General features: G+C 39.1%; 1 protein-coding gene and 1 long non-coding RNA gene across 51 annotated transcripts in view; one reads left to right on the top strand and one right to left on the bottom strand.

The window, feature by feature from the left end:
- The window catches only part of ANK2 (ankyrin 2), a 700,483-nt gene that overhangs the window by 180,387 nt on the left and 492,486 nt on the right, over positions 1-27,610 (bottom strand). For all 50 annotated transcript variants that reach the window (XM_044946103.2, XM_044946112.2, XM_044946098.2 and 47 more), the window contains 2 exons: positions 9,950-10,048; positions 7,322-7,420 (listed from right to left, as the gene is read on the bottom strand). In XM_044946103.2, coding sequence (XP_044802038.2) covers positions 7,322-7,420; positions 9,950-10,048 — 198 coding nt within the window. The remainder of the gene's footprint in view (positions 1-7,321; positions 7,421-9,949; positions 10,049-27,610) is intronic.
- LOC123334476 lies at positions 9,976-11,212 on the top strand. The gene is made up of 3 exons (XR_006552412.1): positions 9,976-10,118; positions 10,276-10,469; positions 10,887-11,212. It is a non-coding gene; the product is annotated as an uncharacterized LOC123334476 (long non-coding RNA).

Consider the following 27,610-nt stretch of genomic DNA (forward strand, 5'->3'; position numbering starts at 1 on the left):
TGGCCAACTGTGTAGGCTTTCTTCCTCTTTACAGTCCAACCCAAATTATGAGACAAGGAGTGAGCACCGATGAAGAAAAATCCATTGGAAGCCATACCTGAAAAGATACTCATCTTTGCATATAGTGGTAGTTGTTGTCGTTTGTTACTAAGTCGTGTGCAACTCTTTTGCAATCCCATGCACTATAGCCCCCAGGCTCCTCTGTTCACGGTATTTCCCAGGCAAGAACACTGGAGTGGGTTGCCATTTCCTCCTCTAGGGGGTCTCAACCCAGGGATTGAACCCACATCTCCTGCATTTGCAGGTGGATTTCTTTACCACTGAGCCACCTGGGAAACTTAGCGGGTATATGAACCCTTGTAATTCTGGTGGAATAATTGATGGTTATTTAACCTTGCAACTGGTCATAGTATGTCTGAAAGGTAATAAAATAGTGGTGTAATCATGTTTGTGTTACAAATTGAAAAGTCTTCTTCTAGAATAAAATTTCTAGGATTTAACAAACAAAGAGTAGTGATCATAAAATAGGCAAAAGGATTCAAGGAAAATAGAACTAAATTTAGTAAAATATGGTATCAAGAATATCCAATCAGAATATCTTATTTGGCACCCACCATTAAAATAAAATAAAAACTACAGTGTTCCTGAAGGCCTCATAAAAAAACTTGAACACAAGAAATTCCAAGAAAAAGTAGAACAACGTACACTAGATAAGAAAAGTGAATCAAAAAAATCACAAACTGTATTTCAGAAAGTATAAAATATTCCATTTGTTAAAAATTGTTTGGTAAAAGAACACTGTGAAAAACGGATGGCTGAGGGTCACAGTGCTAATGAACTCCTTTGTGTGCTAGTTGTCTAGCTTTTGCGGAATCCTTTCAGTATTCCTTAGCATCTGTGTGGCCAGACCAGGAGAGAATGGATGGCATTAAGCCATAGACCTGGCTCTGGCGGGAGGTAAGTAGGGTCTTGGACCTCCTTAGAGGAGACGGAAGGTGTAGCGACAGCTCAGTGAGAAACAGTGAAGTGTCCTCAAGATTCGTGGAAGGAAGCGGCCATGCCATACGGCCATGCGTCTGTAGCTCCATCACTAACTGAGGATGAGACCTTGGTTCTACTATTTGTACCTCAGTTTTCCCCATATCCAAAACAAGGATAATCACTGCTGATTCACATAATTATAAAAAAATGAAATTAAATAACACATGAAAAGACTTTTTACAATTAAGCATCTAAATGCAAGGTATTACAATTGGGATGCAGTTCTTTGGCATCTGGAATGTCTTCCAAGCCACACTCAGCTCCCTGGATATTCTTCTAATGAAATCACATTTTCCTTTCTCTATGACTGCCAGGGAACTCAAACACTATGGGCTCCACTGAATGAAGGTAAAAGTTAGACAGCTGCAGCTGACCACGAGTTCTCTCCCCATGCTCCATAATATCCCTAGTGGAGGTGACAGAATTCCAGTTGAGCTATTCCAAACCCTGAAAGATGATGCTGTGAAAGTGCTGCACTCAATATGCCAGCAAATTTGGAAGACTCAGCAGTGGCCACAGGACTGGAAAAGGTCAGTTTTCATTCCGATCCCAAAGAAAGGCAATGCCAAAGAGTGCTCAAACTACCACACAATTGCACTCATCTCACACGCTAGTAAAGTAATGCTCAAAATTCTCCAAGCCAGTCTTCAACAATATGTGAATTGTGAACTTCCTAATGTTCAGCTGGTTTTAGAAAAGGCAGAGGAACCAGAGATCAAATTGCCAACATCTGCTGGATCATGGAAAAAGCAAGAGAGTTCCAGAAAAACATCTATTTCTGCCTTATTGACTATGCCAAAGCCTTTGACTGTGTGGATCACAATAAACTGTGGAAAATTCTGAAAGAGATGGAATACCAGACCACCTGATCTGCCTCTTGAGAAATTTGTATGCAGGTCAGGAAGCAACAGAACTGGACATGGAACAACAGACTGGTTCCAAATAGGAAAAGGAGTACATCAAGGCTGTATATTGTCACCCTGTTTATTTAAGTTTATGCAGAGTACATCATGAGAAACGCTGGACTGGAAGAAACACAAGCTGGAATCAAGATTGCCGTGAGAAGTATCAATAACCTCAGATATGCAGATGACACCACCCTTTTGGCAGAAAGTGAAGAGGAACTAAAAAGCCTCTTGATGAAAGTGAAAGAGGAGAGTGAAAAAGTTGGCTTAAAGCTCAACATTTAGAAAACAAAGATGATGGCATCCGTTCCCATCACTTCATGGAAAATAGATGGGGAAACAGTGGAAACAGTATCAGACTTTATTTTTCTGGGCTCCAAAATCACTACAGATGGTGACTGCAGCCATGAAATTAAAAGACGCTTACTCCTTGGAAGGAAAGTTATGACCAACCTAGACAGCATAATGAAAAGCAGAGACATTACTTTGCCAACAAAGGTTCATCTAGTCAAGGCTATGGTTTTTCCTGTGGTCATGTATGGATGTGAGAGTTGGACTGTGAAGAAGGCTGAGCACCGAAGAATTGATGCTTTTGAACTGTGGTGTTGGAGAAGACTCTTGAGAGTCCCATGGACTGCAAGGAGATCCAACCAGTCCATTCTGAAGGAGATCAGCCCTGGGATTTCTTTGGAAGGAATGATGCTAAAGCTGAAACTCCAGTACTTTGGCCACCTCATGCGACAAGTTGACTCATTGGAAAAGACTCTGATGCTGGGAGGGATTGGGGGCAAGAGGAGAAGGGGACTACAGAGGATGCGATGGCTGGATGGCATCACTGACTCGATGGACGTGAGTCTGAGTGAACTCCGGGAGTTGGTGCTGGACAGGGAGGCCTGGCATGCTGCGATTCATGGGGTCGCAAAGAGTCGGACACGACTGAGTGACTGATCTGATCTAATCACCTATTCTAGAACTCAGTTTGCTTTTTTAAAGCTGTGGTAAAATATAAATAAGATAAGTCAGTTTTCTTTGTAAAATCAAAAACCAAATACATATTTTAAGTCACTTGGTTATATTGTTAGAGCAGCCATTCAGAGAAGGCAATGGCACCCCACTCCAGTACTCTTGCCTGGAAAATCCAATGGACGGAGGAGCCTGGTGGGCTGCAGTCCATGGGGTCGCTAAGAGTCAGACACGACTGAGCGACTTCATTTTCACTTTTCACTTTCATGCATTGGAGAAAGAAATGGCAACCCACTCCAGTGTTCTTGCCTGGGGAATCCCAGGGATGGGTCCAGTGTTCTTGCCTGGAAAATCCCAGGGACAGGGGAGCCTGGTGGGTTGCCCTCTATGGGGTCGCACAGAGTCGGACACGATTGAAGTGACTTAGCAGCAGCAGCAGCAGCATTCTTATTTTAATCATTTTATATACAGAGACTATAACAAAGATCTAAAAACATACACTTATATGAGAAACAAGAGTTGATAGAGAAATGTTTCTCTGTTAACACATGTTGATAGAGAAAATTAAATAGGGGAGATTTCTCAGGCCACATATCTTTGCAGAAATAGCACATGTTCATATTTTGAACATTATACAAATATATATAGCATTTATATATTTTTGTATATTTACACAACAAATACTAGATAAAAATTTTTCACATTAAACCTTTTGCATGGATTCTGCTTCAGGAGAATCAGCTTATTTAGACCTTAATAGGATTTCAGCCAGAAGAAAAAAATTATTCTCTGGGGTCTGTAGTTAAGGTAGACCTGAGGTCTTGATGAGATCTTCACACCACTAAATACAGGAGACCAAAGAACCAAGCCAAGGAACTACGTGGTCAAGGCGAGGCTTAAAATCACACCAAGAACTGACTCAGTAGAGACCACACTGCTACCACTGCTGAACAAAGAATCATTTGTTGACTGTTTTGGTATCCATCACATAGTTCTATTTAAAACACTTAAATTGCTCCTGCTGGAGTTCTGGAATTCTTCTTGAATGAAGGACACCACCTACCAAACGTGGCACGGTGCCATATGAAGGTAAGCCTCCCACGGATCTCACTGTTTATGTAGAGAATACATAAGACTCCATAGAGGCATACATCTCCATAACCTATGAGTCTCTAAATGTTGACTCAGTGATGGTTCCTTGGAGCTTTTCCGAGTTTCCTACTTTCTCAATTCAACAAAAACCTTAGTGCTCCATTTCCAAATAACTCAGAAGTTTGTCAAAGCCAAACTACAGTGCAGTAACCCATGATACTACAGTGACAGATGATTCTGCATTCGCCACGCATGAGGTTCTTACAAAGAAGTAGAAGACATAATTTGAGTACAAAATTCAGGATTTACATTATACATCTGGGATTCCTATGCTCTTTTTATGGTTCTCAAAAGGGAGTGAGTGTCCAACTATCATAAGCACAGTTCCTACTGATTCACCTGACATTCACTGTTCTCGCACAAGAAATCTGTATGTTAACAAGCCACCACCGACAAGAATCATACGTGGAGAAGGGCTCGCATTCCCCTTCAACAATCCTTAAAATGACGCCTTTGGAATTTGCTCACACACATGGCAAAATAACCAATCTGTTTTATATAAATCCCAGCATTTTAAGTTCAATTATAAATTATAAAATATTCTAAGTTATAATAATTTTTGTTAATTGGTAGTGATGGCTACCTAAATTTAATATAGCAAATAGTGTAGTAGATCTTATCAAATGATTTAGGCATTCAGAAGAACTAAATTTTAATTATAAATTTTTCTTACTCTAAAACTTTCTCACAAAAATATATGAAAATATAGAAATTAGTGTGAAGCTATCTGTCAGGATTCCCTACAATATAAACCTAAATTGAGTTAACTGAATACAGACAAATAAAAATTATTTTAATCTCAAAGATAATATAAATTTTCCTTTAAGATCTATTATAATCTGGCATGGTGTGACTATAAAGAACAGCCTCATTGACACTGAAAGCAAATCACTGATTAAGTCGTTTGTTTTCTTTGAAAAGTCTCCAAAGCATATAATATCTAACAGACAGTAAAATAACTGATATAACTTTTAACAAGTTTTTACCTTACAGCATTTGATACCTGTCAGCTTATATGAAATTACTATGCTTAGTTGACCATTTTGAGGAAAGTAGGCAAGTTCTTTTGATAGATATACAGTACCAACATACACATGAACTTTTCATCAAAAGCAACCTCCTATGGGCAAAGGAGGGCTTCTGTTTCCATGCTTTTTTTAAGGTCACAGACTACTGATTTATTATATGCCATTAAATCCGTATATAGACAATCTTACTGCAATATCCTTACACTCAGTTTTCTCTTACATCCTCTCCAAAGCAGAGGTTCTCAAAGTGTGGTCCCTAGATCAGCAACATCAGCATTACCTAAGAATCTGTAAGAAATGAAAATTCTCAGGTCCCTCATATGTACTGAATCAGAAGCTCTGAGGTGTGGCCCAGAAACAGGTGTTTTAACAAGTCATGCAGGCTAAAGTTTGTGAAACTCTGCTCTAAAGCAAAAAGATATTCTCTAGCTAGGAAGAAAAGTTTGCTTGTTTTTTTTTTTTAATTTTTTAATGTATTTATTTTTAAATGAAGGATAATTGCTTGACAGTACTGTATTGGTTTCTACCAAACATCAACATGAATGAAAAGAAGTTTTTATCCCTTACTTGGGAGCAGTCAATTTTGTAGTGTCCTATGTCTCTAAGCCCAAGATGCCATTATACTTTATAGAATATACTAGAGTTCTTTACATTGATACCGATTTTTTAAAGAATTTCATTTAACAAAGATTTCAGAATATGGCATATTCTCAATAAGTGTTAAAATGTTGATGCGTACTTAAAATGTGGATTATAAACGGAAATGTGGTTATTCAAAACAGTATGATAGAGAGATAAAAATTGATAATGTTTTGTCTGTTGTAATTTCAACAGATTCTTCCCTATAATTAAGGTCAAAGAAAATAGGGCTGATTTTAAATTCCACCCACTAGTGTTTTACGGGTCCAGAACTTGTGTCATTTATACAAGTAGAGCCTTGTCTGTGTGATGAATGAATGAACAGTACAGGTAATATATATTCCTGTACAAAGGTCTTCAAAGGCAAGCTGGAGAGATTAACCCAAGGAATGGACAGAGAGGAACTGGTTTATTTTGCCAATAGCACCTCTAGTGTGGTCTGTGTTATTAGAAAGGCTAAAAACTTTAATAACAGAACGAATAGATTTGATTACAAAGATACGCACCTCAATTTCTGCATAAATATATAATAGAAACTAAGAATAAAGCTTTGGGCAAAGCAATATTTTCTCGACCTTTCAACTAGAAAAAACAGGGATCAAGTTTGTAGTATGGTGCATTTTTGATTATTATTTTAAAATTGTATTAGTTTCATTTGAAGATTATCATTCTCTATACCATATAATTATTATTACATGCACCATAAGGCTGTGGGTCTCGAATTTTCCTATTTCCCTAAGGAGATCTGTAAAGCCCGCATTTGACATGAAACTACCCAAAGGAGTATGATTCCCACTGTATAGCAGATTCTGCACTGGACTACCAAATTTTTTGATTTTTTTTTTAATTTAAGGAAAGAAAACACTTTATAGAGTGACATAACTTGCATGAATAATTCATCTTTTACAGATGTTACATTCAAGGAAAAACACTATATCATTTTTTAATGCACTTAAAGACAATGATAGACTGTGAACTTGTCAAATTTTCAGTTATATTAACAGGAAGATGATGTACTAAGTGAAGTAAGTCAGAAAGAGAAAGACAAATACCATATTGATATCACTTATATGTAGGATCTAAAATATGACACAAATGAACATATCTACAAAACAAAAAAAGATTCACAGACAGAGAACAGACTTGTGGTTGCTAAGGAGGAGGGGGAAGGATGGATTGGGAGTCCAGAATTAGCAGATGCAAACTATTATATCTCTAGATGGATAAACAATGAGGTCCCATTATACAGCATAGGGATCTATATTCACATACTATGATAAACCATGGAAAAGAATATAAAAAAGAATGTATACATATATATGTAAAACTGAATCACTTTTCTGTATAGTAGAAATTAACATAACAATGTCAACCAAAATAAAAAGAAAAGAGAAAGAAGCTAGAAAAAAAGAGGAAGACAATGATACATCTTGAAAATCAGAAATGGTATGAGTTAGTAAAATAACTTGGCTGAAATAAATTACACAGTGTTTATAGTAAATTTATGTACCCAATAGCTGGCTAAATATATTAAATCAATTTGACAAGGTTAATTTAAATTTCTTTACATTATAGAAAATCACAATGTAATACCTGAGACTGTGCATTAATATTGGCTCCTTCCTTGACGAGAACTTTGACAACTTCTGCTTGTCCAGCCAAAGATGCAATGTGAAGAGCAGTATTTCCTTTCTGTTTTGAAATGAAATAGAAAATGTTAGAGGCCTCTAAACCTTGTAGAAATCAAAACGTACAGATATTTTCAATTTTGCTGATTATTTCAAGTGGTTGAAACTTGTCATTCTGTTAAGATAGCAGCCCACCTCTGGAAAAAATAATTTTTACCATCAAAACATTGGCCATTCTATACAATGTTTTCCTTCTCTATTTTGTACAATCTTGGTTTACTGTGAAGAACATGGAAAGACTGAGATCCTACTGAAGTAAATAATTTGGGACGTATGTGCATACGTGTGTGTGAGTGACAATATTACCATTCATGTTATTTAATCAACAACGAAAAAAGTCTTACCCTAAGATAAAGTTAACTAAAAAAAAAGAGTTTACCTGAATTCATTTCACTATGTAGAGAAACCTAGGAATTTTAAGTGGTGAAGAAAATGACAATTCACAATTCACAATTCACAATTCACAGTTGTATTTTGAGTCACTAGAGCACATATGTGTTCAAAATATTTGGGGAATAAAATAATAAATTTTACATGTACTACACGATATTACCAACAATTTCAACCATTAGCTACATCAAAAAGTTACCATTAAGAGCATTAAACAAAAATGAAAAATAATTTAAAACCATCATGAAAAGAAAATAAAGGCTAAGATATTAAAAGAGGCCTATGATATGATTAAAACATATATAAAAAATAAAAAACAAACAAATCTGGGGCTTCCCTGGTGGCTCAGTGGTCAAGTATCCACCTGCCAATGCAGGAGACACAGATTTGATTCATGAACCAGGAAGATCCCACATGCATGGAGTAACTACTACGCCCATGGGCCACAACTACTGAACCTGTGCTCTAGAGTCCAGGGGCCACAACTACTAAACCCTGTGCACTCTAGAGCCTGTGCTCCGCATCAAGAGAAGCCACCACAATGAGGAGCCCACACATCGCAACTAGAGAAAAACCCACACAGCAATGAAGGCCCAGCATAGTCAAAAATAAATAAATAAAATTATTAAAAAAAAATCTGTACATTCAAAGTCATAAATTTGGGGGCAAAAGGTCATAAATTTTGGAAACTGGTTCTTTTTTCGCCATTAATTAACTGTGGACCTTTACCACTCACATACTATATTGGAGGCTCAGTTGCCTTCCCTTCAAATATGGAGTTTCAGTGACACTTGTTTCTGGATCTAAAACTCTACAACTGTTATAACCTGTGATTAAAAATGAACCTGTATTTTAAAACATCAACAGAGTTTAAAGAAAAGGAAACAAACAAAAAAAAAAGAAAAGGAAACAAATGATAATAAACAGTTAAGCTAGAAAAAGCAGTTGCTTTAATATAGACAACTCGGGGGAACCAAATAATTTGATATAGGTTAAAATTTACATTCTTTAAATATTTAACATTTATTTGACATTGTCAAGAGAAATGTTAAAAATGTTTCTTCTCTCTTTAGACTTAAAAGTAAGCAATTTCTTGCATATGGCCAACTTATATTTTAACTTCTTTGGAATTGCCAAAGAGTTTTTCACTTGGTTTTGTTTTTTTATTTCCACTGGAACTGCTGTATACTACACTGGGAATAGTGTCGGTCCACATTTTGGCAATTATGTATGAGGTATTGGAAATTCGGGTTAAATGGTCATATTTCTAATTTACTCCAGCACTCTTTTTGTCTATTCCTGACTAGGCTAATGACCCAGCTGGGGGTTGGGGTGCCTGCAACCTCTCTCTGTAACACACACAATCAAATTGTCATACTTCAGCCCTAGTCAACAGGCTTGACTCTGATTGGCTATGGGTGTTTTTTTTTTTTTTCCAAATTAAATTTTCACCTTCTAAAGATAAAGATTTGTTACCACTGATGATACTTTTTTAAATAGTTGTTTCTGAAATGACCCCCCAAAGTTCAAATATATTTTACCAAAAACAGCATCAACAAATAACAGGTACTAGTGTACCGAGCATCTTATAAACTCCTTTAAAAATGAGCCCAATTTCTTTACAAACTCACATTATAGTGACAAAAATCTAGTTTTACCCTAATAATTCAACCTATGATCAAAAATCTCTTTTGCATTAGAGTATAAAGTATCTGTATATGCTCTTATCAAGTTAAATGAATATATTAAAAGTTATAACAACATACTGAAAGCATGAAAATTACTTGTTCATTTCCATCAAGTAGTTTACTACATCAATTTATTTAAAAAAATGAATGAACCTTGGGAAAATAGGTGCTTTTGTCTATAGAGGATTATATTAATCTCGTCTCTATGTGAATCAAACGAGAAAATAAAAGATAAAATATTAAAAACTAAAGATACAGAATTCTTTAGTCTCTGTTAAGTCCCTAAAGGAAACAATTCAAACTGCAAGATTTAATGAACAGGGGTTTCAATTTCAGTTCTGCATTGTGAAGAATCTTGGTGTTCCTGCAAACCTCTGAAATACACAGCCAAGGAAAAGAAGTTTTAAATTTTTTCCTCTTTACCATGGGATAAATATGACCAGCACAAACATTACCTTGGTGGCAGAGTCCACAGCAGACCCTCTTCCCAGCAGCTCCTGAACTAGCCCCACGTGGCCTTCCTTGGCAGCCAGGTGAAGCGCGTTGAGTCCATTCTGAAAGGAGAAAGCAACAAGGCTCAGAAGTGCAGTGATGAGGAGGCACACCGTTGCTGATCTTAAGCAAGTATAAAACCCAGAGGATAGACAGACTCTGATCCTCTCATTTTCTCTCTTTTTGCATTAGCTTGAAGCTGTTAATTTCACAGAGACTAATTTTCAATGGTTTTGATTCAGAGAGGCAAAGAGGTGAATATCATCACTGCCCGTTCCTTCTCTTTCAGGATTAATCCCAAACCAACGTCCACCTCTTGAGGCGCTGCTGGCTCTTCTAAGAGAGGTCTCAGAGCAGCCGTGGAACCCAGAGAAGGGGCCCAGGTTCCAAGCCATTGGAAGCAGTGTTAGAGGCAGTCCAGGGATGGCCCAGGCAGAAAAGGAGGCCCATGTGGGCCTAGTGATGGAGCTGCAAGGCCATGAGGTGAGGACCACCTGCTGCAGAGGAAAGAGTAGATGGTGCTCTCACTGTAGCATGTGGGGGATTAGGGCTGGATGCAGGAGAGGAGCCCTCGAGGGGGCCACAGCTGCTGGTGGCAGAAACAGTGCTTCTCAAGCCACTGGACTGTCCAGGTGACCCCAATAACTGTGGCAAAATGTCCCCGAGTCCACAAAAGGAGGGTCATCTGCCATGGGAGGAACCACCGTGGCTACAACGGCTGCCGGGAACTGGAGCAGGCTGCTAGTATGTGTGGGTTGCGATCATTGGGCGGGTCACTGGAATTGCTGGGACCTGCATTGCTTCTCCTATGGGGACTGTGGGTGAAGCAGGTGTTCTGGTTGCAAGAGCCCCAGAACTGCCTGCTAAAACAGGGCCATCTCTGCCTCCATCTCTTTCAAGCATTCCTTGCTGCCCTCGCCTGGCTGTTGGAACCAGGGCCCACGACCAGGGCTCCTTGTAGACCCAGGAATTGTGAGGCTGACCCACCAGCTGATGTCTTTACTGTGGCGGCATCCTGAGTACAGACCAACCAAAACAGGCTACTGTTGATAACTCTTTGGTATTGGCTTTATGTAAGTTAATTTTGATAAAAGAATATGAACTTGAAAAACAGGAATAAACAAAAAAATATGAACTCAAGTCTTTTGAAACAATCAAAAAGTATTCATTGAGCTGGCTTACTGAGAGCAAAATACTGATTGGGCTTATACACCTGTGAATCCCAAGCAAGGTATCACCTGGATCTACACAACTTTTGGAATAATGCTATTTCTTTTTTTTTTGCTCTCTGCTGCAGTTTTTTTTTTTAATTTTATTTTATTTTTAAACTTTACATAACTGTATTAGTTTTGCCAAATATCAAAATGAATCCGCCACAGGTATACATGTGTTCCCCATCCTGAACCCTCCTCCCTCCTCCCTCCCCATTCCATCCCTCTGGGTCTTCCCAGTGCACCCGCCCCAAGCATCCAGTATCGTGCATTATAGGAATAATGCTATTTCTATAATAATATCATTAAAATGACTAAATATACCACATAGTTAAAAAATAAGATCTTACCACTACTTTGAAACAACCATGTGTACATTAATCGAAGGACAGAGTTACCTCTTTTGATTAGCACTTTTATTGTGTCTATATAAAGTAATATTGTACTATTTTATTTACAATTAAATTTTACAATAAGCTCTATTCCTCATTTCTCTTACTGATTTTATGAGATATTTTGCCCATTGACTGCTTTTCCATGATCATATAAAACTAGTGGATGAAAACCCAGGTAAAACATTCAATAAAAATTTTATAGAGCCACTGACCATTGTTTACATTTCTGACACATACAGAATATGCATAGATTAATCCATTTCTAAAAGTTGAGAACAGATTCAAGAAGAACAGCTAAATATAACTGAATGTTAAAAGCATCGAAATCCATTAAACTGTTTTGCATCTTAGGACATATCTGTAATTAATACAAACTTAACAGTTAATCAACAAGTGTTTGCTAAGTTCCGACCACGTGATCAGCTCTAGGTGCTAGGGGCTAAGGGAGGACCCATGGCATAGTTTCCAGCCCCAAAGAGCCCTGAAATATTTATTATTAAACTACTGAAAATTGCTTCTGCACTAGCATATGCTTGTCCATGACTTTTTCAAATCTTTGTCTATTCTACTTTGCAAATCTTACATGTAGAGTTAAAGGTTCTTCAATCTGTTTGAAAAGTATAACTTATATAACTTCCTTAATAACATTAAAATTTAAATATCTGAAAGGAGGCAACTGCAAATAAATATGAATTCTTGAAAAATATTAAAGAAAAAAGATGGAGGGTAAATGGATACATCAAAAGGCAAATAAAAGGAGAAAGCAAAACTTGGTCCCTAACCTCCATCCCAACCCCACTCTTAATGGGATTCCTGTGTCAGAGACACTAAACCAGGAGCTCTTTTCAAAAGGAACCAAATGCCCACATATAAAGATACAAATAATTGTGAAATGCTATTTACTGTTTCAAGCTTCCCAAGTGGCTCAGTGGTAAAGAATCCACCTGCCAAGCAGGAGATGCTTGGGTCGGGAAGATCCTCTTGAGAAGGTAACAGCAACCCACTCCAGTATTCTTGCCTGGAAAATCCCATGGACAAAGGAATTTGGTGGGTTACAGTCCAAGGGGTCACAAAGAGTCAGACACAACTTAGTAAATAAAACACCACCATTTAGAGTTTTACTCTGCCATTAGCATAAATGACACTGATAAAAGGAATCACCTATAATGGGAAGAAAAAAATCAAACTCAAAATGAAAACGACTGTTTACATATTCCCAATCCACTTCCCACTCGGTAAACTCATCCAGAATCTATCTGCACCTTTCCCATCTCTTTCACGGTGGCTGCTCTAAACTAAAAGTACTCAGCGTGTGACAGAATTAAGAATGTACTCAGTTTTCATGAAAACAGGGAAAAGTAAAGCATGTGTCATCTTTGTCAGTTTAACTGATTTTACTGTGTCAAAGAATTGATGCTTTTGAGCTGTGATGCTGGAGAAGACTCTTGAGACTCCCTTGGACAGCAAAGAGATCAAACCAGTCAATCCTAGAGGAAATCAATCCTGAATATTCATTAGAAGGACTGATGCTCCCATACTTCGGTCACCTGATGTGGAGAGCTGACCATCTGAAAAGACCCTGATGCTGGGAAAGACCAAAGGCAGGAGGAAAAGGGGATGACAGAGAGACAAGATGGCATCACTGACTCAATGGACATGAGTTTGAGCAAGCTCCAAGAGATGGTGAAGGACAGGGAAGCCTGGCGTGCTGCAGTCCATGGGGTCACAAAGAGTTGGACACAACTGAGCGAATGAACAACACTGGGTCTTTGATGTCTAAAGATTTCTGATTTAATAAGTAAATAAACCTATGGATAATCCAAGAGGACTCTTGTTTTGTTAGTGAGTTATTCTCAAATCCTAAAGACTTTCTTTTTAATTCCCACATGATGAGTATTTAAGGAGGATTTACTGAATCTTTAATTTAAAAATATTTATAATGAGGCTTGAAATTTAGTGACCCATTGATAACTTTATAGGGAAAAGTGAGAATACGAGTGCTTTGAAGATACTACTTTATAAAGCCTGTTTCTGGATCTCCATTTCAACCATACTGGAAGGCCTATCTAGCACCCCTAGCTGGTAGCTCCCTTTATGGCCACTGGTCCTTCTCCTCTGTCCAGCCCTATCAAATGTTTCTATTGTAAAATCCCCAAAGATAGAGAAAGACACTAAATATGATAGTGAGTCCCCTGAGAGAAGAAAGAGTTGCAGAAATCCTTCAAAATCTTACCAAGACCAAGTAGAATGAAAATATTATGGGAGCTGAGAAATAAATACTTAAGGAATGAAAGATAAGCTTATGATATAAATATCATTATTATAGTCTACACTTTACAAATATTATATCACATTATAATATTTTACAGATGAAGATACTAAAACCGTAAGACGCCAAGTGACTTTCCTCAAAGATCCTTACCGTTAAGAAGAGGAAGACAAAACACTCAAACTTAGATCTGATTTCCAAACTCATGCTTTTCAAAAAGTTAAAACAATGTAGCTCTACACTAGTGTTTCAAACGGTAGGTTATCATGCACAAGTACATCTAAAATCTATTTAATGGATTGCCAATCGATGTATTTCAAAACATGAAGTAGAACAAAGAAAAACAGAGACCACTGTGGATGGCAAGGGTTGATATGATTTGGGGAGTTTTGGGTGAAACTTTAAATACACATACACATGTACACATGTGGAAAATTCTTAAAGAGATGGGAATACCAGACCACCTTACCAGCCTCCTGAGAAATCTGTACGCAGGTCAGGAAGCAACAGTTAGAACAGGACATGAACAACAGACTGGTTCCAAATTGAGAAAGGAGTACGTCAAGGCCGTATATTGTCACCCTGCTTATTTAACTAATATGCAGAGTACATCATGAGAAACGCTGGGCTGGAAGACGCACAAGCTGGAATCAAGACTGCTGGGAGAAAGATCAATAACCTCAGATATGCAGAAGACACCACCCTTAGGGCAGAAAGTGAAGAAGAACTAAAGAGCCTCTTGATGAAAGCGAAAGAGGAGAGTGAAAAAGTTGGCTTAAAGCTCAACATTCAGAAAACAAAGATCATGTCATCTGGTCCCATCACTTCATGGGAAATAGATGGGGAAACAGTGTCAGACTTTATTTTGGGGCTCCAAAATCACTGCAGATGGTGACTGCAGCCATGAAATTAAAAGATGCTTACTCCTTGGAAGGAAAGTTATGACCAACCTAGATAGCATATTCAAAAGCAGAGACATTACTTTGTCCACAAAGGTCCTTCTAGTCAAAGCTATGGTTTTTCCAGTAGTCATGTATGGACGTGAGAGTTGGACTATAAAGAAAGCTGAGCACCGAGGAATTGATGCTTTTGAAATACGCTGTTGGAGCAGACTCTTGAGAGTCCCTTGGACTGCAAGGAGATCCAACCAGTCCATCCTCAAGGAAATCAGTTCTGAATATTCATTGGAAGGACTGATGCTGAAACTGAAACTCCAATACTTTGGCCACCTGATGTGAAGAACTGACTCATTGGAAAAGACCCTGATGCTGGGAAAGATTGAAGGCGGGAGGAGAAGGGGACGACAGAGGATGAGATGGTTGGATGGCATCACCGACTTGATAGACATGAGTTTGAGTAAGATCTGGGAGCTGGTGATGGACAGGGAAGCCTGGTGTGCTGCAGTCCACAGGGTTGCTCAGACACGACTGAGCAACTGAACTGAACACATGTGCACACATCTGCATTGGGTGTGCATGCGGTGTGCACCTGTGTTTGTGTATGTGTACACGCATACTGCTCTACATTACAAGAAAAGCATGAAGACCCAAAACATGAGAGCATCTTGGGGAAACAAGATGTTGTTTCAGACCAATAAGTATGTTAAAAAGCTGATACAAAGATCATTCTAAAAGAAAAATGGTTTTTATGATATGTCTATTTGAATTTTATGAAATAAAATTTCACAAATTTCATGACATTTCAAAAATAATTTTCATTTTAGATGAGTGTTGTGATGTAAATAAAATGAATGACATTGGCACAAACAAGATTTCTTTATTTTGAAAATACTGGCAGAATCACAGTTAAATGACATCCACGTTTTGAGTTCTAAGAAGGGTTGTGGTACAGTAGACTACACACACATTAGGGACCCAGTCCTGTCTCTCCATTACTGACAATATAATTTAGTTTCTTCACTAGTATGAAATGGGGAAATTTCCACTCTGCTTACTTCAGATAGCTACTTAAAAGAGAATATTAAATAATGTATGTTTCTGTTTGAAATCTATGAAGTAATATGCAAGTGTAGGTTAGATGCAAAAAGTAATAAATTCACACACATTCCTAAGTCTTTCCTTCTGTTTCCTATCACAGAGATTTGGTTGAAGGATGATGAGCTGAACTCAGTATTTTTTCTTTCATGAAATGGACCACAAGCAAATTGCATTCTAGAAGTCAGATGTCCAAATCGAATCTCACTGGGCTAAAATCATGGTGTCGGCAGCACTGTATTCCTTCCACAACTTCTAGGGTAGAACAGTTTCTTTGCCTTTTCTAGCATCTAGAGGCCACCTGCATTCCTTGGCTGGTGGCCCCTTTCTCCATCTTTAAAGCCCACAGCACAGCATGTGCAAACCAGTCTTGAGTGTTTGGGGTCTAACCTATAATGTTTACCTGGGGCTAGGAAAATTATTAATTTAAACAGAAATGATTATTTTTAAAAGTATTTTGAATTCTGTGTGCTTAGACACACACACACACACGTGTTTAATGCCCTGCTGTCTGTGTGTGTGCGAGTGTGTGTGTGCTTAGGCACTCAGACGTGTTTACCTCTTTGCAGCCCCATGGACTGTACCCCACCAGGCTTCTCTGTCCAAGGGATTTCCCAGAGAAGAATACTGGAGGGGGTTGCCATTTTCTGTTTCAGGAGATCTTCCCAATCCAGGAATTGAACCCCCGTCTACAGCATTGGCAGGTGGGTTCTTTACGACTTAGCCACCTGGGAAGCCTCATTTTTATTTTTTAGAGTTCTAATGAAACCAAAAAAAGCAGATAGGAACCTAGTCCATTAGTAGCCATCCTATCAATATTTCAAAGAACTGCTATTTTACTTCTCAGGTTTTTTTTGTTTTTTATTTTTTTTTATTTTTATTTTTAAACTTTACAATATTGTATTAGTTTTGCCAAATATCGAAATGAATCCACCACAGGAACACAGGTATACTTCTCAGTTTTAACTCTCTTAACTTAAATGTCATTTTCACATGGTCTCATTTCTTTGGTTAATTTAATTTTATAAGAAATGATAAATTATTTTAGTATTTGGCTTGTGTTAAAGAAAGACATCTGACTTACCATGACACTCAAAGACAGAAAATTACTTGAGCTGCTTATTCTAATGTCATGCTTTAAAGCAATTTAAACATTAAAAGTCAGCAGCAAATCATTTAAATAATAACTAAAACTTATTCAAATTTATACTCATGTGTTAGGCTTGGCTCTAAGCTTTTAATTGCATTAACTCCTTTAACCCTGAATTGAACATTATGAGTTATGAACTACCTGGTGATTCTAGCTCAGAAACAACACTCCACTTCTACAATCAAGACAAAACAAACTATATGGGCCCTGTATTATAATTTTATTTCACTTTCTTTAGACCTCAGTTTCTCATCAACTGTTACTTGGTATTTTTTAGAATAAAAATATCTCAGCCTTCGATAATAAGTCAGCAGTTAAGGAGAAAAATGGTTTCCTCTAGGCCTCTACACTTACAATGTCTAAATGTGTCAAAGTTAGAAATGAGTTCCATAGTGAGTTCTAGACTGCTGTATCATGTACATGCCAAACTTAGTTGGTTAAGCAAGTTCGGCATAGTTGATCCTTTAAGTTATATATAGTAATAAAATTCTTTGGTTCTGAAATGACAAGTAATGAGAGTATAATTTCCAGATGATTTAAAGAAAGTATCCATGAGATGAAGTCTTCTCTTTGTATATTTATCACTCGTTTAACTTTTCAATCAACTCATCTTGACAGAAAACTAAAAAACATGGCTCTTCTCCTTCTGACATTGAATTTATCAAGATTGGAAGCAGGAGAAGGAGTCCACATCAGAATTAATCAGCAATCTCTTTTTTAAAAAATGAAATGAAAAAACTCCCCTAGTAGGACAGCCTGAATTGGATATGCATTCAGGGGTAAAGGGTAAAATTGAAGTGAGAGAGGGAAAGAGCAGCAGGATCTCCAAGGGAAGGAAGTAAGGCAGGAGAACAGATTCTTAAAAGGTCCCACACGGTTCATTCCAGTTGTGCCGTGTCCTGCTACTGTTAAACCTGGCACAGAGTTCTATATTAATATAGACTAGAGAAGGCTTAAATTCAATAATTAATAACTGAATATCAGTTATTCAACTATTTAAGCTGTTTTGTACATGCACTATATGCCAAGCATCATTCTAGGTACCAAGTCTACATTTCAAGGTACCCATAAAAAAATCTAGTAATGTTATTAGGGAATTAATAATTAATCATGTCTCCCCCCATTTTACAATTTTAATTAAAAATAAGCCAAATTTGGCTTACTGGGCTCTAAAGGACTATGGGAAGAAAGAGGAGGGAACCCTCAGACAACAAAAGTTAGCTTAGAGCAGTCTTCTAAGAACCTCATCATCACTCTGTTTTACATCATAATAAAATGATTTAAGGCTATGGTTTTTCCAGTGGTTATGTATGGACGTGAGAGTTGGACTGTGAAGAAAGCTGAGCACTGAAGAATTGATGCTTTTGAACTGTGGTGTTGGAGAAGACTCGAGAGTCCCTTGGACTGCAAGGAGATCCAACCAGTCCATTCTGAAGGAGATCAGCCCTGGGTGTTCATTGGAAGAACTGATGCTAAAGCTAAAACTCCAGTACTTTGGCCACCTCATGCGAAGAGTTGACTCATTGGAAAAGACTCTGATGCTGGGAGGGATTGGGGGCAGGAGGAGAAGGGGACGACAGAGGATGAGATGGTTGGATGGCATCACCGACTCAATAGAAATGGGTTTGGGTGAACTCCGGGAGTTGGTGACGGACAGGGAGGCCTGGAGTGCTGCGATTCATGGGGTCGCAAAGAGTTGGACATGACTGAGCGACTGAACAGAACTGAACTGAAAATGATTCCTGCAATTTGCATTTGGTATCAGTTTCAGATTTGTCTCAGATGCACTCACTGGCTTAGTCACTTTATCCTTTGCACAATCAAAAAATTTCTTTTCACAATTGATTGTATTTTGTGTTTCCTGTTTATCTTCTATGAAAAACAAGGTTTCTCATGAACAACAGTCAAATCCATCCAACCTTGTAAACTCTACACCTAACATAGTACCTGGAACAAGAGGAAGGCCACTGCAGTAATGTTCTTACAATGGATGAGCTAATAAATAGTATGTGCCATGCAGAGGTAAACAAGAGTTTGCTTAATTCACCCAATAAGTGTGCATTTTGTCAGGGAATGAGGGGCACAGACAAGTCAGGAACAATTACATCCACCTTTAGCCTTTGGAAATACAATCAAGAAAAGTACCCTCTCTGAGGATGAACTTGGTTAACATTAACATGTATAAGAGCAAATTAGACTCTGAGATAAATATTTAAAGTGGTTTTTCTCAACCTGAAATCCTTGGATGTGCTCTTAAGGATCTCTGAATTCTCTGAGAACTTTTTTAATTTAGCATTTTCATGCACGTGCCAATCTTAAAGTTAATAGACATATATGCTGGATCATCTGGATAATCACATTTAATTAAATATCATCAGGCAATTTCTTGTTCTCATATTCTTGATTGATTCCAAAGGATCATTTAAAGGAACATGAATTTTAATGCAGTATTTCTGAACCTGAAGCATACAGATAGATTCTCAAGGTTCTCAAAATAGTCTCCTTCTCTAAGTAGAAGAAATAGGGCCTCAAGAGATGGTTTGTAAACATAACCTAATGAAACTTGGGTTGCTCCATTTAGAAAGTAGAACAGATGCTTGAGGAGGCAAGATAAGAACTACTCAGCCATAAAAAGGAACAAATTTGAGTCAGTTGTGAGGTGAATGAACCTAGAGCCTGTTATAGAAGTCAGAGAAAAACAAATATAATAATCCATATATATATGTGGAATCTAGAAAAAGAGTACTGATGAGCCTGTTTACAGGGAAGAAATGGAGATGTAGACATAGGGAACAGACTTGTGGACAAAGCAGGGGAAGGAGAGAGGTGGGACTGATTGAGAAAGTAGCATAGACATCATACACTATCATGTGTAAAAGGAAGCACGTGGTAGGAAGCTGCTACATAACACAAGGAGCCCAGCCTGATGCTCTGTGATGCCCTAGAGCTGTGGGATGGGAGAGGGGAACGAAGCTCAAGAGGGAGGCCCCTGCATATATAATTATGACTGATAGCGGCTATTGTTCAGCAGAAGCCAACACAACATTGTAATGCAATTATCCTCCAATTGAAATAAAATAACCTTCCTAAGCATTAGAAGCTTTACTATGTCCCAGAGAATTATTAATTACCTGAAACGAATAATGACAATATTGATCATATTGGAAGGAATACACTTGCTAGAATTTATCCAGAATTTGTCCATCCAGCTACTCTAGCTTGAGTGAAATCAGTAACTGTGGCCAGCCCAACTTTTTTGTTAACTTCTATGCAACTGCAACTGACACAGCCATAATTTGGTCCCCTGAATCAGTGTGTGCAACACAGTGGGTTTTCTCTGATATCGTTTTAGCCTAAAGTAGTCTTGCTTTGAGGAAGAGAGCTACACTGTGAAGGTTACATATATAAAGTACATAGACAGTGATGAGCATGTACCTGGCATGCAATAAAGTATTATTTAATACCACAGGCGTTATTTTCCATTTCATGACTGGGTAATATGAGATTCAGAATGATTTAGGAGAATGGCTCAATATCCATATTTATTCAATTATTCACTTAGTGAATATTAATTGGAAACCTATTGTGTGCCAGGTCTTCCAGCAAAGTGCCCTTTTCACTGAACAACACTGAAGCTTAAATTTTAGCTTATAAATCATCCTTTGTGAGCTGGTTCATATAAGTCAGTAACCATATTTAGATCGCTATGCTTCCAGGACTTCTCTTTTTAAACCCCTTAATTTTCCTGTGCTGTTAATGTTCCAAGTTTTCTGTTTGTGGGTTGTGCGTTCATTCCTTTCTGCATTTTGCTAAATTGTTAGCTCCAGATACAAATGGTTAATAAGAATATAGTGTCTTCTTTAGAGACATAAAAATCCCACTAAAAGGACTCATTAAAAAAGGCTATAGAGATCATAGCTAGTTTGTTTTTCAAATTAATAATTTCAAGAGAACTTGAACAGCAAATCTCTTAAGCAACTTCTCTTTGGTTGCTTTGGATGAGAAAATATTTTCTCATCTCCCTGATAAATTGCTTCCTTCCATCCCTACTTCTCTCCCCTGCCTCCCATGGGCACTTTGCTGTCTTCCTTCATTCCTTAAGGGAAATATCACATCACACGTTCTCCAATAAACCTCTTTCCCAAGAGCAGTAGCATCCTTCTCTCACCCCAGCAATAGGTTTGTATACATGATCAGATGCAGGGTTTGGTATCAGATTGTCCCCACCACACCCTCTACCCTGCACAAAGTACTTGTCTTCTTTGTATTGTTGGTAACTTTTTTTTGGTGGTAGTGGTGGTAGTGAAGGGAGTCAGAGGAAGGGAAGAGCCAGGGATTACCTTTTCCAAGGTGTGCCCTTATGAGCCCTTATTCATCTGCATTTTAGACTGTTTTATCCTACCCTGAAGACCTTTCATTTCTGAGGGAAGAGGCTGAAGAAAAAACAGTATGTACTAAAACCAATCACCTATAAAAAGAATACATTTGAATCAGTTCTAATGAGGTGGATGAAACTGGAGCCTATTATACAGAGTGAAGTAAGCCAGAAAGAAAAACACCAATACAGTATACTAACGCATATATATGGAATTTAGAAAGATGTTAACAATAACCCTGTGTATGAGACAGCAAAAGAGACACTGATGTATAGAACGGTCTTATGGACTCTGTGGGAGAGGGAGAGGGTGGGAAGATTTGGGAGAATGGCATTGAAACATGTAAAATATCATGTATGAAACGAGTTGCCAGTCCAGGTTCGATACACGATACTGGATGCTTGGGGCTGGTGCACTGGGACAACCCAGAGGGATGGTATGGGGAGGGAGGAGGGTTCAGGATGGGGAACACATGTATACCTGTGGCGGATTCATTTTGATGTTTGGTAAAACTAATACAATTATGTAAAGTTTAAAAATAAAATAAAATTAAATAAAATAAAATAAAATAAAATCAATCACCTACATCAAGTTATACACCTGTACAGACACAGGTTCATCAACCGACAGGTAGCTCCCGATCATGTCCGTTTCAATGGACAACCACATGGAGCTGCTGAATTCTCTTCTGCATGTCTGTTTTCCTCATTTCTAAGAATCCAAAGAAGTTACCATCTGAAAACAAGGTTTCCTTTTCTTTCCTACTCCTTATCCCTGAGAGAAGACTTTGAAGACTAGAGATCCTAGGATTTGGGGTTGCTCCTTTACAATCATCAAAACACACACACACTGAAGGAGAAAGAGAAAATTACGAGAGTAGACAGGCATGGTAAAGGCCTGGGAAATGTCTATAGAAAAGTGGGAAAAGGCTGGAATTAGTGATTAGCAAAGAAAGAGACTGTTAGACAAGGAGTGGGCAAAAGCTCAGCTACTGCAAAAGGGCTGGCTGATTTTTAATGGCACAAGGAAAGAAACCAAGCAGAAAAATGACTAAGCAAGAATGGCATCTCAATACATCTCACTTCACACACCACCTGTATTTGGTTGCTGTGTGTATCTGAACAGCTCTATTGAATATATGTTTGGATAAAGATCTTCCCTCTCTTGACCCTCCACAGCCAAAATCAAGGCGGGACTCCAGAGCTCTGTGGGCTCCTGGTTAGACCCCCCACTGCCTCACATCTTTTTCAAGACAACTTTCACAATTTCACCATCACTATCTGGTTGGGACTATATAGGCTAAATTTAACAAAACTTAGCATACCCTGTATCTTTGTGTATGCCAGTCACCAGGTCAATCCTCTTCCCTCCAAATGCAACCCCCATACGTGTCCCTTTTTCTGATCATCTCTGATCACCTCCCATATTCTGAAACTCTTACACAAGGTCTTCTAGAACACATGCATGTGGTTATCAGCAGTGTCTCTGTGCCTTAAATCTCTTCTCTGAACATTCCTTTTAACCTTTCTGTTCTAATTGAAACTCAAAACCACTGCTTCCCTGAAGTCCACTCAAGTGATAATATTATATTTATCCCCCATGCCCCAGTTAGCCACTGGACTTGGTGGAGCTGTGCTGATGCTTCTTGCTCCTCACTGCTCTTCAAAACTATTTTTCCTTCTCCTTTTACATAAATCTCCAGATGCCATCAGCCTGTATCTTTTAGATTCCATCCTCATCTCTTGAAGATTTTAGCTTCTAGTTTATTGCCACTTTTCCCAACAAATATGAAGGTGGTTTTTCCAAAACCATAGTCAGGTTCCTGACTTCTCTATCAATAATGTTTCCTTCTCTCTACCTTATCTACTCTCTCCACAGTCATTCCCAGTAACGTAATCTTCCTCCAGGATTTCAACTTCAAGTATTGAATCTGTTCACTACCATTTACTCTCTTGCCAACATCCTGACCCAAATCCAGCAATCCTTCAGTCCCTGACACCTAGAGTTTGTTCACCTCTTCACTGTGTCCATTTCTTTCCTCACTCAGTCTAAATTCCATGCATAATCTTTATAATTTTATTCATTCCATTGCAGGTATCCTCAGTTGGCTTGGCCTTCTCTAGCTATACCATACATGCTTAGCTGAACCACATTCCTGGTGATGGACCTCTCCATCTGACACCACGTCTGAATGCGGCTGCAGAAGAACCCATGCATACAAGCTTGCTCATCAGGCTGCCTGGCAATCATACTCTGTTGCTGTTTCTCCCATTCCCCTAGGTGATTATGTCACATCTTCTCTCTCCTCAATCTCCAATACCACCTCTCTCCCATCTCTCCTCTCTGCTGATGACCTTCATTCAGATTTCACTAAAAAAAAAAATAGAAGCAATGAAAAGAACTTCCATTCTACAACCTGCTCCGAGCACCTCATCCAAAGTGCTTCTTGCTTTTTTATCCATAAACCCTTCCCTTTTCCTGAACTATCCCTGTTCTTAGCAAAGGCCAACTCCCCATGTGTATACCAGGCCCCATCCCCTTTTACCCACCTTAGGACAGCATCCAGCATTTTCCCCTTCTCTCTCATGCCTCATTGACTTTTCCCTCCTCTGCTTATTTTTTCCATTAATGAGACAAAAATGCTATAATTGACCTCATATTTTTCTTTAAAAAAGCCTCTCTTGATTCTACTTCCTCTTCCAGCTCCCTCCTCTGTTTTCTCCTCCCCTTTATAGAGTCCGTGCAGTAGTATCTGGTCTTTCCGTTTTGACTGAATCAACTCCAGTCAGGCGTTCACCCTACCCGGCAACCAGGAAAGCTTTAATCAAGTCATTAGCTATCACCACTTTACTAAGGCTCTTGTTCCCTCCTTCAGCTTATTTGAACAGTGTTTTACAGAGCATTTTTCTCCACCTGAAAATAAACCTTTCACTTGGTTTCCTGGACACCACACTCCAGGTTTTCTCCTACTTTTCGGGGCACTTTCCCCCATTCTCCTTCCCAGCTCCACCTCATCTTCCTGAACTCTAAGAGTTGGAGTGTCCCAAGGCTCAGTCCTTGGACCTCTTCAGTTTTCTCACATAATTTTCACATATTGTTTTGGTGACATGGTCCGGTATCATGGCTTTATATAACATCTGTAACACTGAATGCTCCAAAATATGTATCTCTGGTAAAAAGCTCTCCTCCAAACCCAAGACTCATATGCCCAACTACATGCTCAACATTTTGGATATCAAATAGATGAATTGAACTTATATTCACAGCTGAACTTATGATTATTTCCTTAAACCTGCTCAAATCACAGTCTTTCCCATCTCAGTTAATGAAACTTTTAACTCTCACCATCCTTGTGACCCCAGCGTTCATCCCCAACTCCTGTTGTTTCCACTCATTCTACTTCGCTGCTTGGCAACCATTCACTTCGCAGGTGGTGCAGTGGTAAAGAATCCACCTGCCAGTGCAGGAAACACAGGAGAGTCTCGGGTTTAATCCCTGGGTTGGGAAGATCCCCTGGAGAAGGAAATGGCAACCCCTCCAGTACTCTTGAGTGGAAAATTCCATAGACAGAGGAACCTGTAGGCTACAGTCCATGGAGTCACAAAGAGTCAGACATGACTTAGCAACTGAGCACATACACACACAACCATTCGGTTACCCTTCATCACTCTCTTCCACTCTCTGAGATGATTATTTCACAACTTCTCTCTTCTCTCCAGTAACAAATCTTCAACCCTCATTAGTCTCCTTACAGCCCCAATCTTCATCCCCAACATCTCTCTTTGGCTCTCAGACTACATTAAATCCATCAACAACATTTATCAGCTCTATCTTAAAAATATATCCAGACTCCAACCACTTCTCATCTCTCTCCTGCCTGATGCCTTAGAACAGAACACCTCATCTCTCACCTAAAGTACTACAGAAATGTAACTAAGATCATGGAATCTGGTCCCATCACTTCATGGGAAATAGATGGGGAAACAGTGGAAACAGTGTCAGACTTTATTTTCGGGGGCTCCAAAATCACTGCAGATGGTGATTGCAGCCATGAAATTAAAAGATGCTTACTCCTTGGAAGGAAAGTTATGACCAACCTAGATAGCATATTCAAAAGCAGAGACATTATTTTGCCAACAAAGGTCTATCTAGTCAAGGCTATGGTTTTTCCAGTGCTCATGTATGGATGTGAGAATTGGGCTGTGAAGAAAGCTGAGCACTGAAGAATTGATGCTTTTGAACTGTGGTGTTGGAGAAGACTCCTGAGAGTCCCTTGGACTGCAAGGAGATCCAACCAGTCCAACCTAAAGGAGATCAGTCCTGAGTGTTCACTGGAAGGACTGATGCTAAAGCTGAAACTCCAGTACTTTGGCCACCTCATGTGACGAGTTGACTCATTGGAAAAGACTCTGATTCTGGGAGGGATTGGGGACAGGAGGAGAAGGGGACGACAGAGGATGAGATGGCTGGATGGCATCACCAACTCTGTGCACATGAGTTTGAATAGACTCCGGGAGTTGGTAATGAACAGGGAGGCCTGGCGTGCTGCGATTCATGGGGTCGCCAAGAGTCGGACACAACTGAGCGACTGAACTGAACTGAACTGAATGTATGCTTCTGTGTAAAGAATAACATTCCTTCTTCATAAAGTATTCCAAAGCATTTCCTCCTTCTGCCCTTGCTCCCTTTCAGTTTAAGGGCTACTTTTCAACATAAAGTCAGTTTATGCCCTGTCTTTGCTATTCAGTTCAGTTCAGTTCAGTCGCTCAGTCGTGTCCGACTCTTTGCGACCCCATGAATCGCAGCACGCCAGGCCTCCCTGTCCATCACCAACTCCCGGAGTTCACTCAGACCCACATCCATCAAGTCGGTGATGCCATCCAGCCATCTCATCCTCTGTCATCCCCTTCTCCTCCTGCCCCCAATCCCTCCCAGCATCAGAGTCTTTTCCAATGAGTCAACTCTTCACATGAGGTGGCCAAAGTACTGGAGTTTCAGCTTCAGCATCATTCCCTCCAAAGAAATCCCAGGGCTGATCTCCTTCAGAATGGACTGGTTGGATCTCCTTGCTGTCCAAGGGACTCTCAAGAGTTTTCTCCAACACCACAGTTCAAATCAATCCTCTTCTCTCAAATTAAAGCCAAAGTTCCTGAAATAGCCTATATGCTCTTTGGTGCTGCTCAGGCTCTCCCCTGACCTTCTCTTCCCCTCCCTCATGCTACTCCAGCTACACTGGCCTCGAACATGCCAGGCACACTCCTTCCTCGGGGCTTTCTCTCTGCCAAGGCTTCTTTTAAAATGCACTGCCTGGGATTGACATATATGCACTATTGATACTATGGATAAAGTAGATAACTAACGAGAACCTACTGTAGAGCTCAGGGAAGTTTACTCTGTGCTCTGTGGTGACCTAAAGCAAACCCCCCAAAGAGGGGATATAAGTATTTATAGCTGGTTTCCTTTTCTGTACAGCAGAAACCAACACAACATTGTAAAGCAACTACACTTCAATAAAAAGTAAAAAATAAAATAAAATGTACTCCCTCTGAACAAAGCCGAGTTTCCTTGTTCAACTCTTTCAGGTCTTCTAACCGTCCTGCCTTCAATAACATGCTGCTCTCCATCCCCCTCCCTCTTTTCGTCCTGGCTGTATTTTTCTCTCTGTCATTTGCTGCCATCTCTCTTCCTACATATTTTACTTTTTCCCTTGGTGACCATCTCTGTCCTCTCAGGCAGACTGTAAGCTACATGAGGGCAGGGTTTCGCCTCTCCCTTCATGGCACCTAGAATTCTGCCTGCCACATAGTAAACACACAATATGTGCTTGAACAAACAGATAAACAAATGGTAAGCTTGCATTCAGACTGGCAGAAAGACTGCTATGGGGGTAAAATCTGAGATGACCTAGGGAGGAAGGAGCGACTGCCTGGTTGTTATGTTTAAAAGTCAGCATCTTTTAAGTCATAGAAAGGAAGCACTGAAGAATATCCTTAGAATATAAATTGTTCTGTTCAGTCTAAATCACTTAGCAAAGTACTTAAGAAGACAGTCACAGGAATAAATCTGCAGGAAGCTACCCTTGGGAGTTTTTAAATGAAAAGTGTGAAAGTGTTAGTTGCTCAGTCTTCTCTGACTCTATGCTACTCCATGGACTGTAGCCCACCAGACTCCTCTGTCTATGGGATTCTCCAGGCAGGGAATACTGGAGCAGGTTGCCATTTCCTTCTCC

This window comes from Bubalus bubalis, chromosome 7 (genome assembly GCF_019923935.1).
Source record: "Bubalus bubalis isolate 160015118507 breed Murrah chromosome 7, NDDB_SH_1, whole genome shotgun sequence".
NCBI classification, from domain to species: Eukaryota; Metazoa; Chordata; class Mammalia; order Artiodactyla; family Bovidae; genus Bubalus; species Bubalus bubalis.